Consider the following 17,981-nt stretch of genomic DNA (forward strand, 5'->3'; position numbering starts at 1 on the left):
TTCGGCTTTTATATAGGTGGTCACACTTGCTGATGATCAATTAATCAAGATCATTTGATTAGCAGCACCTGTCTGTTACTTAGCATCTTAATTCCTATGGAAGCAGTAAGGGTGTACTTAGTTTTTCACACATGGCTTCTCCATTTTGGCTTTATTTTTGTTAAATAAATCATAACACGGTGTAATATGGCATGTGTTGTTGTTCATCTGAGGTTGTATTTACCTAATTTTAAGACCTGCTAAGGAACAGATGATTGTTATTATGTCCTGACATGTAAAACCATAGACTTTAAAGAGGGTGTACTTTCTTTTTCACACAACTGTACAGCCAGACTTATTTTGGGAGGGTTCATGTTTCTGAATCAGACCCCCTGCAGTGTTAGTCCTCCAGTGCCAGGGCTGCAGCTTACACCACTGCTGGGAACCTTAACATTTTATAGATCTGTATACTTAACATAGCAAACCTCCCTCTGCTATTAGCTCACTTTGTTCCTAGGAGAGACTGCCCCTTTAAGACCTCTGACAGTAATTCATTATATTAATTTAACATGGTTAACCGTTTTCATGTATAGTGTAACGTTTGTATGTGTACACAGCTGCTCAATGACACAAAGGAGGTTAGGTGCTTTAATTTAGTATTTCAGATGTAGATTTAATTTGCTGAGGCACATGAAGTGCTGAGATAGCCTATTGTTTGGCAGGCCGTATAGCAAGTAAAAAGGAAGCATCTTTTGTTACCGACATCCTTTCTGCTTGTTCTGATCCTGCTTTTTGCCAGCTGCTCATTGTCTGTACTTTCTTATATACAGTAGTTGCTCACCAGGGATTTGATCAACTCTTATCATCACAGTGCCACTGCACATCGCTTCCTCTTGTCATCACCACTCCCTGCCTCTCAGGGAGGGAGGGGAATAAAACTTCCCCCCTAGTAGAATCTACAGGGAATCAGCAGCACGCATCAAGGCAAAGAAAAGCAGTGCCTTACACAAATAACTATTGTTTTACACTGCAATGGATCTTAAAATGCATGCTTTCTGGGTATATTTAAACTTGTCTACAAATACTTATTTGGAGAAAAGGTAAGTCTAAAATGTACAAAGGCATTGGGATTTAAGCTTTGCAGTCATTTTTACAATGGGGTCTTCATCCGGAATTGCTTGATTGTCTGCACACAACATAATTTAGTATACTTTAATCGTAACCAGAGTCTTGTGATATGTTGTAAATCGATCTGTTGCAGTGTTCTTTAGCAGTAATATTAATAATGGTCTTTTTCTAAGGAACACATCGCTTGGAGATCTTCTATGTTGTTGTAATAGAAATTACTTTCTTTTCATTAAAAAAAAAACAACTTAATGAGAAACGACTTCATTTTAAAAATATCATTTTTTATAAATAGTGTTAACTAATGAATGTTTGTGTAATATAGCGCAATATAAACAGCGTACAATGTACAACGTACTTTTTACCCTGTTTTTGTGTAGTGCAGATGTATTTGAAGTGTTTGCTTTTATTATAGATTTAATGCAGACGTATTGCATGGGAATAAGTTGACTTTGACCAACATTTACTGAAAGTTACTATAAACTATATAGCATGTTTCCAAATGTGTTCATATTGTTTATTTTGTTCTTGTAGTCAACTAAAAATGTTAAATCATAAAGACATTTATACAGATCTCTAACTGTTATTTTACATAAATAGTGTTTGTTTTTTTTCCTCTTTCTTGTGCAGGAGAACATTTGGATAATTGTACAGACAGCTAAAATTTCACCTGGGCAAAAATTATCTTGATGAAGATTGATATATGGACCACATTAAATGTGTTTGTAATTAAAGGGATATATAGTGGTTTATTATTTAACAACAGCAGGGCCATTTGTGGTGGCTTGTGAAAAAGGTTTCTTAATATCAGTATCTACAGTAATGACGTCAATGGCAAGCTTGTTTTCATTCACTAGCCCAGCTGTGAAACGTTTACTGGGTTGGAAACAAGGTGACGAAGAAGAGAAATGGGCCGAAAAGGCAGTTGATGCACTGGTGAAAAAGTTAAAAAAGAGCAAGGGAGCCATGGAAGAGTTGGAGAAAGCTTTAAGCAGCCCTGGTCAACCTAGCAAGTGTGTGACCATTCCGCGGTCTTTAGATGGCCGGCTTCAAGTTTCCCACAGAAAGGGATTGCCACATGTTATTTATTGTCGTGTTTGGCGCTGGCCTGATCTACAGAGTCACCATGAGCTGAAACCTCTGGATATGTGTGAATATCCCTTTGGATCAAAGCAGAAAGACGTGTGCATAAACCCTTATCACTACAACAGAGTGGAGAGTCCAGGTAGGTGTATCAAAAATCATTTGTTTTTTTCCTTTTTTGTAAAACGTTATTTTAACAAGCTACAACGTGCAAATTGCTGTAACATTATTTAACATCCACGCCGTCATTTTTCTTTCTTGATTTTCTTTAGGTTGATTATACCATTGGCAATCAATTTAAATGACATCACATAGAGTTCACATTAGAGGATAATGACATAAATCACAGTTAATGCCAATAGTCCTTGTAGGAACTTCCTGGATCCTTCCACCTTTAGAAGCTAAAGAGCGTTCTGAATGCAATCAAGTATAATGATAAAGAGTTAGGGATAGAGCCACTCAAATTAAACAAAAGAAAGCATTCTGCTCATCATCTCCTTTAAAAAATAACCTTAGTACATTTCTTCCTTCTATGTTGTCAAAACCGTTATTGTTTCAGTATAATTTTTTTTTAAGTGAAAGGTTTTCACCGGACATGAAAATTGACTTCATCGTTTGTTGTGGCAGGGTCCAGTAGTTGATAATTGGCTCATGTGCTCAAAGCATGGTTACAGTAGGTCACTTAACCTCTAACTTAATGCCATGTTAATATCTTAAGGACAATAACATAACCCCTAGACATGTTTTCTTTTGTAAAAAGCATAGCATTAACTATAATGGGAGTTAGTGATAATGCAAATGAAACCAATTGAGGAGTTATAATAACATTGCATATCCACTAAAGTCTGTTAAGGTTAACACAGAGACTTAACGTTAAATTATTTAAGTTATACAGAACCTACTGTAGACTTGCAGTTACTACTCCCATCCAGACACTGAAAAAGGGCTTTTGCCGAGTCTCAACGCCACAGTAAGGCAGAATTTACAAAACATAATGTATTATTTCTAAATACGGGTGGTTGTACTGAATAACTATTCGGCCTGCAAATATATTGACTATTTGGTCATTTTTGTTTTTAATGCTGGTGAGTACTAACATATGCGATTCCTCCGGTGGTCAATCTTCACAAATTCCTCCGAAACATTCTATTCGGGGGTGAAAAAGAGACACTTTTTTTGTGGGGGAAATATGCTAATAGGATTAATTTGCATACCCTATGACTATATATCCCAGTTATCTCAGAGGTGCCATGTTTTTGTGCACATGTCTCTCTACTTATTGCCTAAAGGTGTGTTTGGGCGGATACAAATACAGGAGCACTTGGGACTCTAGTAAAAGTTCGGGATAGGACTAACACTAAGACTGGCATAAGGTCAAGTTAGTGGGAGATAACGCAACGTGACGTTATCCTATGCTAATGAAATGTAGTTTGGATGTTGATTTTGCATACACTGTAGTCAGCTTTGAAGATACCATGTTAACTCGGGTAACTTTACAATGGGAGCCCTGCTTTAACAAAGCTTTGAGCATCAGGCCTGCAGTTGGAGTTATTCATATATTGTCTTTAAAGGTAGTGGGATGTATTCTAGAGGTTATTAGAGATGTGCGAATCCGTCGAAGTCCATTTCCCGGATTTTCGCTGATGTTACCCCCAAAATCCGTTTTGCAGTGTAAAATCCGCAAACAGATTTGGGCAGTTTCAATCCACGTGGATTCATCAATATCCACCATTGGATAAAACCCGTGGATGGATTTGAGGAATCCAATCCGCGGATTCTGCAGTCCATTTTTGCGGATTCCTAAGCAACGGATTGCTGAAACTGCGGATCGGAGTCTGCAAATCCGTCCACGGGTTGCAAAATCTGTGGTGTGTATTGGTAATAATAGTAAAAAATCTGCAAAATGCGTACCGCCTTTTTTGACATTGATCCGCTGAAATCCGCGGACCAAAGGAACCAGACAATCTGCTGCAGATCCAAATTTGTACAAAAAAAATATGGGCCCATCTCTGGAGGTTATGTAACATATACTGTAGGTATAAATGTAAGACCTAAATATGTATGCATGAGTAACAATTTCAAGTCTTCTTCATTATAATTTGGAGGAAATTGGTATAATTAGCATCCTGATGGATACATTCTGATTTGTTTATTCTGAAGGATTCACTCAAGTTAAACTTGTACAGTGCATCATGTTTTTTTAAGTTAAGAACATATTTCTTTCTTACAAATACTGTATATTGCAGGTGCAGGAACTTCACTGCTAAAGAAGTGCACAACAATCGAAAATGCAGCGTTGCATTTCTTTTTTGTTTCCTTTGCAAACGTTTTTCCAAGGCTCAAAGAGCGAATAATGTTACAAAATTGGCCTTAAATTTTGCAATTGCCCAAGCTTTAACCAAAAAGTTGCCAGACAGTGAACGAAAGATGATGTCTGGGCCCTATTTATAGTCGTGGTTGCAGGCTTGACATTTTTGGCCAAAGGATGGAACAAATGACCCATATTTATGAGAAGAAAAAGGAGACACGGATAATAACAACATCCATCATTGTTCATAGTGGATGTTGCATTGGGGCTCCTTTGTTTATTGTTTACTTGAGGTGACTTTCCCAGTAGCACTCCAATTGACTCAAAGAAATGTATACATTGATGGAGATTTTGCTATACGTTTAATATAAGTTATATACAGTATGTGACTTTATATTCAAATTACAATGTAACCATAATACAGTGTGAACATAATATATATATATTTACCAGAAAGTATTGATAATGGATGACAAACTAAATCCAGCAGATTAGATTTTCCTGTTTTATGTCTTATATAATGAGCCGTTCCATAAAAATGCTTTCAGCCGTGGAAATTGAATCACTGCAGATGCTCACAGTCATCTTGCAAGAACACTGGAAGAAATATTCAATTGTTGTCACTGGCAGGGCCGCCAAGAGGGGGGGACAGAGGGTACGGGCGTCCCAGGCCCGTTGAGTAAGGGGGGCCCGGACGCTCGCGGCCGCCGCCGGGCCCACCGTGTGTCAGAAAAAAAAAGTGTAAAAAAAAAAAAAATGAGGAGAGGGGATCCAATCAGGGCCCTCCTCATGGGCGGGGAGTGGGATGGACTTACAAGTTAATATAAGCAACTGCACAGGCGGGAGAAGTGAGTTTGGAATCTGCCCAGCTGTGCAGCTGCTTATTCACATACAACATAAACGTTAAGTACATTCTGACATATCTGTACTGTGAGTGTGTGTCTCTGTATGTGTGTGTCTGTGTTTTTTTTGCCTGTCTGTGTAGTGTGTGTTCATCCCGTTCAGACCCCCCACGGGCCCCCTTACCGGCATCCACCTCACCTTCCCCTCACCGGCATCCACCTTCCCCTCACCCCTATCGGCATAAGCACTGTCCTCTGCTCACCCCCACCGGCATCCACCTTCCACTTCCCCCCAGGCTGCCACACCTACCGGCTTCCAGACCGGCAGACCATCCTCTGTGCCAGCCCTCACTCTATCTCCACTCCTACGCCAGCGTTTTGGACATAGCGCACGCGGCCCTCCCCAGCCTCATCCAGCCAGCTCCTCGCTCCCCTTCCCCTACCGGCATACACCTCCCCCCCCCCACTGGTATCCACCTCCCCCACCGGCAAACGCCCCCCCTCAACCAGCATCCACCTTCCCCCACCCCTACCAGCATCTACCTCACCTTTCCCTCCCCCCTACCGGCATCAACACTGTCCTCCATGCACCCTCTCCAGCCAGGGCCTCACCATCACTGGCATCCACCGTCCATCCCCTCCCTCTCCTGGCACCCACCTCCCCCTCTGGCACCCACCTCCCCCTCCTCCCCACACTGGCATCCACCTTCCACTTCCCCCTCAGGCCCCCACACCTACCGGCATCATCCAGCCCGGCATCCAGACCGGCAGACCATCCTCCGCGCCAGCCCTCACTCTCTGTCTCCACTCCTACGTGCAGCGTTTTGAGCCTAGCGCACGCTGCCCTCACAGCTTCATCTAGCCGGCATCCACCTTCCCCCCCCCCCCATCACCCCTACCAGCATCCACCTTCCCCCCCATCACCCCTACCAGCATCCACCGTCCCCCCCCCACCCCTACCAGCATCCACCTCCCCCCCCACCCCTACCAGCATCTACCTTCCCCCTTCCACACCCCTACCAGCATCCCCCTTCCCCCTTCCACACCCCTACCAGCATCCCCCTTCCCCCCCCCCACCCCTACCAGCATCCACCTTCCCCCCACCACCCCTACCAGCATCCACCTTCCCCCGCACACCTACCGGCATCCACTGGACCCGGCCTGATCATCCACAAGATAAGTCTTTTTTTAATATGTATTGGGGGGGGGAGTCTTTTTTATATGTATTGGGGGGCTTGGGAGTATTGTTATATGTATTGGGGGGTTTGGGGGAATTTTACTATGTATTGGGGAGGATTGTTTATTTTTGTGATGTGGTGTATGTGTGTGTGTGTGTGTGTGTGTGTGTGTATATATATATATATATATATATATATATATATATATATATATATATATATATATATATATATATATATATATATATATATATATATATATATATATATATATATATATATATATATGAAAGAACAAAAATTGTAGTGCCAGAGTAGGACTGCAAGTGTTATACCTATTGGGTGACTATAGTTAATGAAATTAATTATGTGTTTATAGTGCAAAAAATACAATAAATATGATATAATTAAAATTGAAAATATAAATGAAAATACATATACATAGCAATAAACTGTATAGTGAAACACAAATAACTTGAGTGAAAAAAAGGGGTGCAAAAAGTGCAAAAAAGAAGAAAAATAAATAAAGTCCAACCAGTCCTTTAAATGTTAGTCCATGAATGGAGGTAAATGATGCTGACAAAGGGGTTCTCCGGCTGCTCTCACATGGGATAAACCACATCCAGGAATATCTACAAACAGAAAAAGAGAGAGAGCGCACTCCCCATAGCATAACACTGTGTATTTATTATGAAAATAAGGAAAGGGAAGGGGGGGGGGGGGAAGAATCACACTCACAGGAATAAAATGGTTAAAAGGCAATTTGTGATTATATCACCACCATCCGGTTCTGTGCTGCGGAATTGCGTCTATGTGGGCTCCTTCAGGACTGCCAGTAGAAGTCACCACTCACCGGATTCCTGGGGTGCCATTTGCCATCAGATTGCCATCCAAGAACTCAGCTCTTCACTCCGAATGGCCGCCGTATGGATCCCACGCTGGATGTGGCCATGTGCGCGTGCGCAGCGTCGTAGTGACGTAATCGCGCTATCAGAGTCCCTGACGCGTTTCGTCACCGCTGGGCGACTTTCTCAAAGGGCTGATCTGACGGCAAACGGCACCCCAGAAATCTGGTGAGCGGTGACTTCTACTGGCAGTCCTGAAGGAGCCCACAGAGACGCAATTCCGCAGCACAGAACCGGATGGTGGTGATATAATCACAAATTGCCTTTTAACCATTTTATTCCTGTGAGTGTGATTCTTCCCCCCCCCCCCCCCCTTCATTTCCTTTTTTTCATAATAAATACACAGTGTTATGCTATGGGGCGTGCGCTCTCTCTCTTTTTCTGTTTATATATATATACTGTATATATATATACACACACACACACACATATATTCCCAGTAAGATATATATGTATTGTTGTTGTTTTTTTTATGTATTGGGTAGGTGGGTTTATTGTATGCATTTGGGTGGGGGGAGGTTGTATATATTTAGGATGTGGGGATTTTTTTTATGTATTTGGGGGTGGGAAGTTTTTGGTATATATCTTGTGGGAGTGGAGGGAATGAGTGAGCGTGGGGTAATTGATGGAGGGAGAGGATAGAGCGGGTGAGTGAGGAAAAGAGGGAGAAGAGTGAAACGCAGGGGAGAGAAATACATGCGAGGGGGAAGAGTGAGGGGGTGAGATGGAAGCGAGAGAAATACATGGGAGGGAGGAAAAGAGAGGGGGCTCGTGAGGTGTGAAATGGGGGGTCAGCAGGCAATACCGCTGACACGGGGGGGGGGCCCTGCTTAAAATGTTTGTCCCGGGCCCCACGATTTCTGTTGGCGGCCCTGGTCACTGGTATGTTGGTTTTAATGTTTCTGCCACTTGGGAATAAACAGTAACATTTTTGTTAACTGTTTTTAGAACAGAATGCAATTCTGAAAATATTTAACTTGTTCTTTCAAAAGTGCAACCAAAACCCCTCCTTCTCTCTTTCCCTCTCCCCTCCTTCTCTCTTTCTCTCTCCCCTCCTCCTCTCTTTCCCCCTCCCTCTTCTCTCTCCCCCTCCCCCCCATCCTCTCTCTCTCCCCCTTCTCTCTATCCTCCCTCCCACTCATCACTTCCCCCCCCCCCTACATGTCCCAGCAGTCCCAGGGGCAGCTCACCAGATGGGGGAGCTTAGCCAATAGGGCTGCAGTGTCCACGGAGAAGCAGGATAGATACATTTGGCGTGCTTACAGCCACAGCACCATACATTGACAAGCTAATGGTTATTTTGGCAAATGCTTGCTTTTATGTATTTTAAATATATTTTGGTACTTTGTTTTTTCTTTTTTTTGCTATTTATTTTGTGTTTTGAATTTGTATGCTGGCATTTTTGGTGGTATTTTCTATGGATTATTTCAGGGGTGTCTTTGGTGTTTGATTTTTAATAGTGGATTATTTTGGCTAATTTTAATTTGAGGGTTGTGTTTATTTGGAACTTGCTTTTATTTATTGATGGTTTTGTTTTGGTGTTTTTAATTGTTAATTATGGTGTTTAATTGGTATTTGATTAATTGAATGGTGGTAATGTTGTTGTGTTTACTTGCTTATTGTTTTTTATTTGGTGATTGTATTGATTACATTGCATATTGCATATTGTTTGTGGTTGTTTTTTTTTTTTTTTTTAAGATTGACCCTTGGCTTGCATAGTGTTAAATCCTGCCCATATTATATGGGCATGATTTACCCATTGTGCCAATCAATTATTTTATTGGCATTTGTAATTTGTTTATTTTTCTATGTAATGTGTTTTCTTTTGGGCCTGTTTTTTTTAGCTTCACCATTTAGCATGATGTACCCATTGTACAACTATTTCCCAATAGGCTTCTCAAGACAGATATTACTAGAATTGACTTTTTGGCATTTTAATACACCAGGGGCTAAGATACTTTTTAAACTCCTAGATTTTCTAAATGAAACCATAGGTCTGGCTAGAATAGTGTATTTCAAAAAGGGATGCATGTACAAACAATTGTCTTATTTCTGCATTCTCGTATATGATGATCTGTGTTAAGTATGTGTAAATGTAGATTCAGAAACTGTCAGTGGATTTTATAGTCATATCCTGTTTCTGTTGCCTGGCATTATGAAACTGGAAATAGGGAGCAGACATGGCACTCTAAGGGTATAATTACTGTACAGTAGCTATGGAGAAAAAGTGTGAAAACACTCCTCAAAGTCTAAGAGCAGAAAGCTCGGTGGATTGAACCACTTCTCTCGCAGGCCTAGATTCAGTAGAGGTCGATTAATGAAAAAATTGGCAATATCAATGTTTAACACCAATTTTATTTATTTAATCTATCTATTCACAAAAGCCATGTTGCCAGTGGTAAAACAGCAAAAAGGGGCTTTTTACCAAGATGTTACAGTATGTCATTGATATTTTTAACATTATATATGCAAATGAGTAAGTATCTCTAATTATTTGTTCACAACTGTTCACTAAACTCTAATACCTGGTGATATTGTACTACTGCCTAAAAATACTGACTGACTTTTATCCCCTGCTCTATGCTGGCGTTGGGCCTATCTTGCCAATGTGAATTATGGTCAGTCTATATGTACATAGACAAGCAAAACAAAAAGAGCCTGCCGCTCAACCTAATACGCTGATGTGCATATATCTACAGTATGTAATGGGAAAGGTGATGCATGAGGGAATAGAACCCTAGAAGGATTCACAAAGTTCTTTCTTCATATACATAGACAAGATAAGACTAGACAACCTACAATACGTGATAAATGGAAGAAAAACGTCGGCGGTGCACTCCTGAAAGAACTCACCAAGGGTAGGTCGATAGCACAAACAAATATACATTTATTGACACATGAACAGGATTAAAAAAAACACTAACACGTTTTGCGCCGGATGGTGCTTTGTCAAAACGCCATCCGGCGCGAAACGTATTACTGGGTTTTTTTTTTAATCCTGTTCATGTGCCAATAAATTTATATTTGTTTGTGCTATCGACCTACCCTTGGTGAGTTCTATCAGCAGTGGACCGCCACCTTTTTTCTTCCATTCATCGCTTGATCCGGGGTTCATGCTGCAAGGGAAAACTCAGTGAGTACTTTAAAGCCTACTATTCATTATTATTGCTCTTGATCACTTCAGACCTCATAAAGACTGTATTTCATGTTGTCACTGTGACGAAGAGGATTTACATCGACTAGGTTTCAGTTTATGACTCAGATCTGCTCTTCCAATCAGTCACAGTGCATCTATATTTACACATTGAACATATCAACCATTCATTAAGTGTATAAAGGCTTATACCTACTGAGAATGATGCATTAGGCCTGGGACATAGAGGAGAAAACAGCGCTGAGCCGCGCTCCTGCTCTGCCTCGCCTGCTCCAAAATGCTGCTTTTTCCTGTCCTTGCAGGCGAGGCAGTGAGCACGCTCAGGGGGCGAGGCAGAGGCGGGGGCGGAGCAGAGGCGGAGCGGGAGACGAGGCTAGTCCCTTGCTCCCACTGGATGTGAGCGGTCACGTGACCGCTCACCTCGCTTCCCCGAGCGGCAAATTTAAAACCTGCCTGTCTCGGCAAAGTTTCTCAGCCTCCGCCCGCATCAGCGCGCATGCGGAGGGAGAAACTATAGCCGCGCTGATGACAGATGCAGGGGCTTTGTGCATCTGCTCAGCGCGTCTCAGCCCGCCTCAGAGAGCTTAAAACTCACTATGTCCCAGGCCTTAATCTCTACAAGTGAACTGTTTTTATTTTATTGCTTGGCAGGCTACACTTCATCAAATTGCTTGCTGTATGTGGTTTTGATGCACTGGTTTCGTTTGTGATCTCCCAAGCACATTTGTTCTAGAATACGTGATAAACCCCCCCCCCCACACACACACACACAATATTAACATTATGAAACATTTTAATATACAGTGTTAACTCCTTATTAGCCAAACCTGTGATTAGCTAGCCACTTGGGCTTTTTGTATAATTTATTTGTAGGGTGTTTATGTGGTATGTTGTCCCTTTTAGTGCCTGAAGGCATTTCTTTGAAGTTGCCTCAGTCTTCAAAGTAATAATTCTCTGCCGTAGGGTTTTGTAAAAAAAAAAAAAATATTAGATAAGCCTCTGGTAGAATTGGATCTGTAGCTCTGATTTCTATGACACTTCTTTGTATCGCTAGTGAACGCTGTAGGATTTGTCTTTCTAAATATACAGTATGCAGTCAGATTGTACAGATGCTGGATTAGAAGTAGCAGGCAGAACTGTCTTTAAAACATTGAAGCTCTCTGGAGACTACTGTTTCATCTCTATAGGGCACTGCTATTTCAGTCCCTCTTTCACTACAGTTTTTGACTAATTTGTGAGCAGAAAATATTTTTATTATTTAATTAAGATAGCTGGTTCTTTCTGTCTGAACATTATAGTGTATGTGTTATGGGTTTAGTACGCATTGGAAATACACATTCTTCTTACACTGTATTGTGTGATTTATTTTCATTCACTTACCCAACGAAGGGTAAGAGTGGCAAGAAACATTGTGACATCTGCTTGTTTTCTTGTACATTTAAAATGCAGCATCTGCTTTGAAAAGACCACCTTTTGTGTGAGCATCATCCTTGTAAGGGGTTTTGAAAACACAGTGCGTTTTTCCAATTGAGTGCAGCCATCTTCTCTATTTTGGGCCTATTTGTGTGGCCACACATTTTGAGGGGCAGGCACGTTAAAACAGACTTTCAATTGCTCAATTTTTGCAGCGCCTTTTTGATTTACTCTAGTACCCAGTAGAAATACATAATCCTCTGACACTGTACAGTGTGAATTTTATAAATAGGGTACAGAATATCTACCGCTCGCCTACATATAAATCCACAATTTATTTAAATGACAGGGTGCATACGGGAATAATAGCAGGAAAGAAGGGTGTCAGAAGAAAAAAGAAACCTATGTGCACTCGCTAATCACTAAAGAGGGCTAGGAAGCTTTTAATCCTAGGTAAACCCCTACATAGCCACTCACTAATATACTGCACCGACACACTTTATTCGAGCAAATACCCAGTATGTACCTGGCAGATACCTGGAATGCGCCGCTCCTCACCTCTGACAAGCCCCGTTGCGTTTGCCTTCCCAGCCTGGGTTCATGCCTGGCTGACGGGCGGCTGATCTGTTAAATGATAATGATTAGGATTTAATAGGCTGCAATGCTTCACGTGTCTACCAGATGGCATAAATTCATGAATTGTAATGCAGTATATATATATATACTGTGCAGTATTGCAGCCAGGGGGAATAAAATTGTAGTAGAATCGATGGATCGGTCAGCGCATGGGTTTTTTTGCTCACAGGATGAAAAGAGAAAAATGGGGGACACGTGATTAGTGTTTAAATAGACAAAACATTTAACCAATAATACAATGTGGTTGTCTAAAATTGATCTTTGTTTAAAATAAAATAAAAAATAAAAAATAAAATAAATAAAAAAAAAATATATATATATATATATATATAATGGAGAAGGGAAAATGTATATACCTTGGTTAAAAGCCTGAATTCGGGCTTGGATGGAAAGGTCTGAATAAAAACCACTTCATAAAATTAAAAAGTTTTTAAATGGAATTCTGTTGTTAATGGTGGGATGAGGGATGTGAAATAAAAGATGTAAGAACGGTGGGGGCAGGTGATTGGCGCGCTCTTGCGCAGCCTGCTGCCAAACAGGGACGGTTGATGCTGTTAGTGCAGTACTATGCAGCCTACTGTCTGGCTAAAAATAGTGATGCTGGTTTGGCAGTGTTCGTTGTATTAAAATATTGCCGGAAGCAGTAGCTTCCTATTCCTTCTATTTGGGGTGGTATGTGGTGCTAGTTTAGTAAAAGATAATATATTATAATAAAATAGAGTTTCTGGTGTAGGGGTGACTGCCTACTCCTCCTAATGGAGGCGGTATGCAAGTGACTTCTCTCCCGGGTGCCCGATTCAAAGGAAGAAAGGGCCAAAAACCGGTGAGTGGGTGAAAAATAAGTTTATTAAGTGCATAAACAGCAAACAGGAAAAACACTTACAATACAGCTTAGGCAACAGCCCAGCCTCAGCTCGATCGTCCGATGGCGCTCCTCCGACCGGTGTATCCCCCGTGATCGCGTCCGATGGCGGGAACCGGAAGGGGAGGGCTTACCGGATGTCAACAGGCTGGCTGGGTCCTTCAGGTAATGGGCTCCGGCAGGGAACTACGCGTTTCGCAATGATGCTTCGTCAGGTTCCTCGGGGGGAATAAAATGCTTCAATCCCTGCTTGGAAAATACCTCAATGCACTCGGGCAGAAAACAGTCACAAACCTCAATACACCCGGGTATACCCGAATTCGTGGGACTAGCCGAGCTCGAATAAAGTGTGTCGCCAGTGTACTAAAAATAACTTTATTAAACAACTATGCAAATAAGACATAATATACTTGGATAAAAAACACAAGGATTACCACATAAGTAGAGCATTATATAGGCCTAAACCTAACCATATATGTATAATTCTATTGGTAGTGGATAGACATGGGGAATAAGTACAGTATCAGTAGGAGATCCGGTCATGTGTATACGAATATGTACACTAAGCTCCTAGCATCTCTAGAGAACACAACAAATGTAGTTGAGACCCACGCAACCAAGTTATAAATAGACACAGTCCCTATGTCAAATGAATGGCTAACACCATAGTGATGTGCAGGCACACATAATAAGCATAATAAGCATACACTTGGTGTCCACAGAACTGTGTACAGGCCGTTCTCAGATGTATCAGTCAACAACACAACAACTCCTCTAACTAGGGATAATTGTATCCTGCGTGTCGTAGGGCATTTAGACAGAGGAATACAACCTGATGGTGACACGGGTTCGTGCTCAGTCAGTGCTGTGCGGTATACACTTTCTCCTACTCCGCTCACCTCATGCGCTCCCTGATGACGTCATCACGGTGACGTCATTAAAAACCGACGCACGTTTCACACCTACCAGGCGCTTTCTCAAGGTAAGGGGAGTGGTATCCAGCCACTCCAGGGGGATATTATGTGTCATGGCTAGGGGTGTTTTCTCCTATTCAGCCAATCACATAAACATATACACAGAATGGACAGTATAACTCGCTCGTGATTTACACTGTGTCTAAGCCTGTCAAGTCTGTGTGTGTATAATACTTATTATGTCAATCCCTTCCTTATGTATAGGAATCAGGATCCATCTTTACCTATAAGGTAATTGAGTAACAGAAGTTTATACCACCTAAATGCTGTAATTATGTGTGTGTCAAAATATACATGAAATTCGGTCCCTTGTGTACTAATCACGTATAAATGTGATCCTGTATGTAGACTTGTATGGTGTCAGTATAAAGCCAGAACAAAAGTGGCTTAACTACACTCCTGACATGTGTCACATATTGATGGCGTGATACGATTTTCATGTATATTTGTCAAGGATTGGACTTCGGCTGAAGTGGATCCCAGTGGCAGGAACAGCAGGGAGCGAAGTAGGGGTCACAAGCAGAGATCAGAGGCAGGCGGCAGGTAGCGAAGTCAGGAAACAAGCAGGGGTCCGAGGCAGGTGGCAGGTAGCGAAGTCAGGAAACAAGCAGAGGTCGGCAACGAGGAAACTGGAACAGGATGATAGCAATAGCTAACACAGCAGTAAACACAGGAACCTTGCAGAAGCTAAGGAACCAGTATAAACAGGTAAGGAGGAACAGGAAAGGGAGGTTTATATAGGCAGGCTGAGAGGTGGAGCACAGGTGTAGAGGTGTCAGGTATCAGGTTCTGGAATGTTCCTTAGTTTAGCAGCAGCAATCCCGGTGGACAAGTTTAGGTACTGCAGGCTAGAACAAGACATTGAGAGTGGCAGCAGTCCCGGTGGCCAAGCATGGGTACCGCAGGCTAGAGAATATGACAATATTTAGACACACACATAATTACAGCATTTAGGTGGTATAAACTTCTGTTACTCAATTATCATATAGGTAAAGATGGATCCTGATTCCTATACATAAGGAAGGGATTGACATAATAAGTATTATAAGCACACAGACTTGACAGGCTTAGACACAGTGTAAATCACGAGCGAGTTATAATGTCCATTCTGTGTATATGCTTGTGATTGGCTGAAAAGGAGAACACACCCCTTGCCATAACACATAAGATCCCCCTGGAGTGACTGGATACCACTCCCCTTACCTTGAGAAAGCACGTGAAACGTGCGTCGGTTTTTAATGACGTCACCGTGATGACGTCATCAGGGAGCGCATGAGCTGAGCTGAGTAGGAGAAAGTGTATACCGCACAGCACTGCCTGAGCACGAACCCGTGTCACCATCAGGTTGTATTCCTCTGTCTATATGCCCTACGGCACGCAGGATACAATTATCCCTAGTTAGAGGAGTTGTTGTGTTGTTGACTGATACATCTGAGAACGGCCTGTACACAGTTCCGTGGACACCAAGTGTATGCTTATTATGCTTATTATGTGTGCTTGCACATCACTATGGTGTTAGCCATTCATTTGACATAGGGACTGTGTCAATTTATAACTTGGTTGCGTGGGTCTCAATTACATTTGTTGTGTTCTCTAGAGATGCTAGGAGCTTAGTGTACATATTGGTATACACATGACCGGATCTCCTACTGATACTGTACTTATTCCCCATGTCTATCCACTACCAATAGAATTATACATATATGGTTAGGTTTAGACCTATGTAATGCTCTACTTATGCGGTAATCCTTGTGTTTTTTATCCAAGTATATTATGTCTTATTTGCATAGTTGTTTAATAAAGTTATTTTTAGTATATTAGTGAGTGGCTATATAGGGGTTTCCCTAGGATTAAAAGCTTCTTAGCCCTCTTTAGTGATTAGCGAGTGCACATAGGTTTCTTTTTTCTTCTGGCACCCTCCTTTCGGGGTGAATTTTATCCTGCTTGTGGGACCTTTATTAAACTGTGATAGCGTCAATTAGGGCACTATCTAATTGAAGACAAGGGGAATATCGGTGCAATAGTGCCCCGGTTGGCACTATTTCAGTTTAATCAATAACTCCCTTTAACGTTGACATTTTCTTGCTTTTGAGATAATGCACTTACTAAAAAAAATGTAGCGTAACAGATTTAATACACAGTAATAGAATGGAGACTTTGCTCTACCTGGATAGCCTTTTATTAATATATTAACCTTTAAATGATTCTTTATGCTGTATGAGGGTGCTGCCTAGGGATTCGTAATGATTAACAATACTTGAATTTAGGGACAGAGAAATTAATCCAACTCTAAAAGGAAGTACTTTCTTTGTCCTTAAATTAAAAGATTTAATAACTTCAGATATTGTGTTCATAGCGCAACACACAGGAATAATCAAACAAAATCAATGTTATGTTTTTGTGGAGTGAAGTTTAAATATTCCTAATTCTGGGTTTCTTTGCTGGCAACCAAATAGTTCATGTACTGTATATGGCTTTCTCTGTCATCTTTTATCTACTTACATTATACTTTATATATTTTTTCAGTTTTACCTCCAGTGTTGGTCCCACGTCACAGTGAATTCAACCCACAACACAGCCTTCTCATTCAGTTTAGGAACTTAACCCATAACGAGCCACACATGCCTTTCAATGCAACGTCTCTAGATTCGTTTCATCAGCCCAACAGCACCCCATTCCCCATTTCACCAAACAGTCCTTACCCATCTTCTCCTGAGAGCAGCACATATCCTAGTTCACCTGCCAGTTCTGGGCCAGCCAGTCCCTTTCAGTTACCAGGTAAGTCTTGCATGCAAATAGCACCAGATTGCCTTGTGGGTCAATTATTTCCTGTTAAAGTTTTTAAACTGGTACTTAGTTGCAAGTAATGTACAGGTTAAGTACAATATAAAAAAGGGAAAACAATTATCATCTCAGGGCTTTTTGCATCCCACAGCTAATGAAACATTTCAGAATTAGTCCTGAGTTACCAGGGTTAATACAGTAGATTAATCCAGCGGTGCGCAAACTTTTTGAGCTGCGGCCCCCTTCCTGGGAGCCGCAGCGTTCGCGCCCCCCCCTTCCGATGCCACCCCCCCAGCGTCAAATGAAGTCGCGGGTCGTGACCTGCGTTTCCATGGCGACGCGTGACGTCACATGACCCCACCGCGTCATTTAACGCCACGTTGCCATGGTGACGCGTCACCGAAGACCCGGCTGGCAACAGGTAAGTGAATTACAGAGGCCTCACGCCTCCCTCCGCATTTAATTTAAATGTCGTGGGGAAGAGTGTGGGGCCTCTGTAACCCCTGCGCCCCCCTACAAATTCTCCCGCCGCCCAGTTTGCGCACCGCTGGATTAATCCAATGGTAGGGTTAAATATGTCCCAGCAATAGGAGTCCGGGCAGCTTTTCCAGGTAGACAATCCCACTATCTAATGGACAGAAGAACCCACGCTCCATAGCGCAATACATTATTTAATAAATGGGATAACAATAGTACATACAGTATAAACAAGTATTATATGATACCTATATATCAGTC

At 41.7% G+C, this 17,981-nt stretch overlaps 1 protein-coding gene across 2 annotated transcripts in view; it reads left to right on the top strand.

Annotated features, from left to right (window-relative positions):
- Positions 1-919: 919 nt before the first annotated feature.
- SMAD5 (SMAD family member 5) overlaps positions 920-17,981 on the top strand; it is a 56,431-nt gene continuing 39,369 nt past the window's right edge. Inside the window, exons 1-3 of one of the 2 annotated variants that reach the window (XM_075601201.1) lie at positions 920-1,079; positions 1,735-2,329; positions 16,986-17,237. In XM_075601201.1, coding sequence (XP_075457316.1) covers positions 1,927-2,329; positions 16,986-17,237 — 655 coding nt within the window. In that variant the 5' untranslated portion in view covers positions 920-1,079; positions 1,735-1,926. The remainder of the gene's footprint in view (positions 1,080-1,734; positions 2,330-16,985; positions 17,238-17,981) is intronic. The other variant, XM_075601202.1, reaches the window with a different exon arrangement.

This window comes from Ascaphus truei, chromosome 5, assembly GCF_040206685.1.
Source record: "Ascaphus truei isolate aAscTru1 chromosome 5, aAscTru1.hap1, whole genome shotgun sequence".
NCBI lineage: Eukaryota > Metazoa > Chordata > Amphibia > Anura > Ascaphidae > Ascaphus > Ascaphus truei.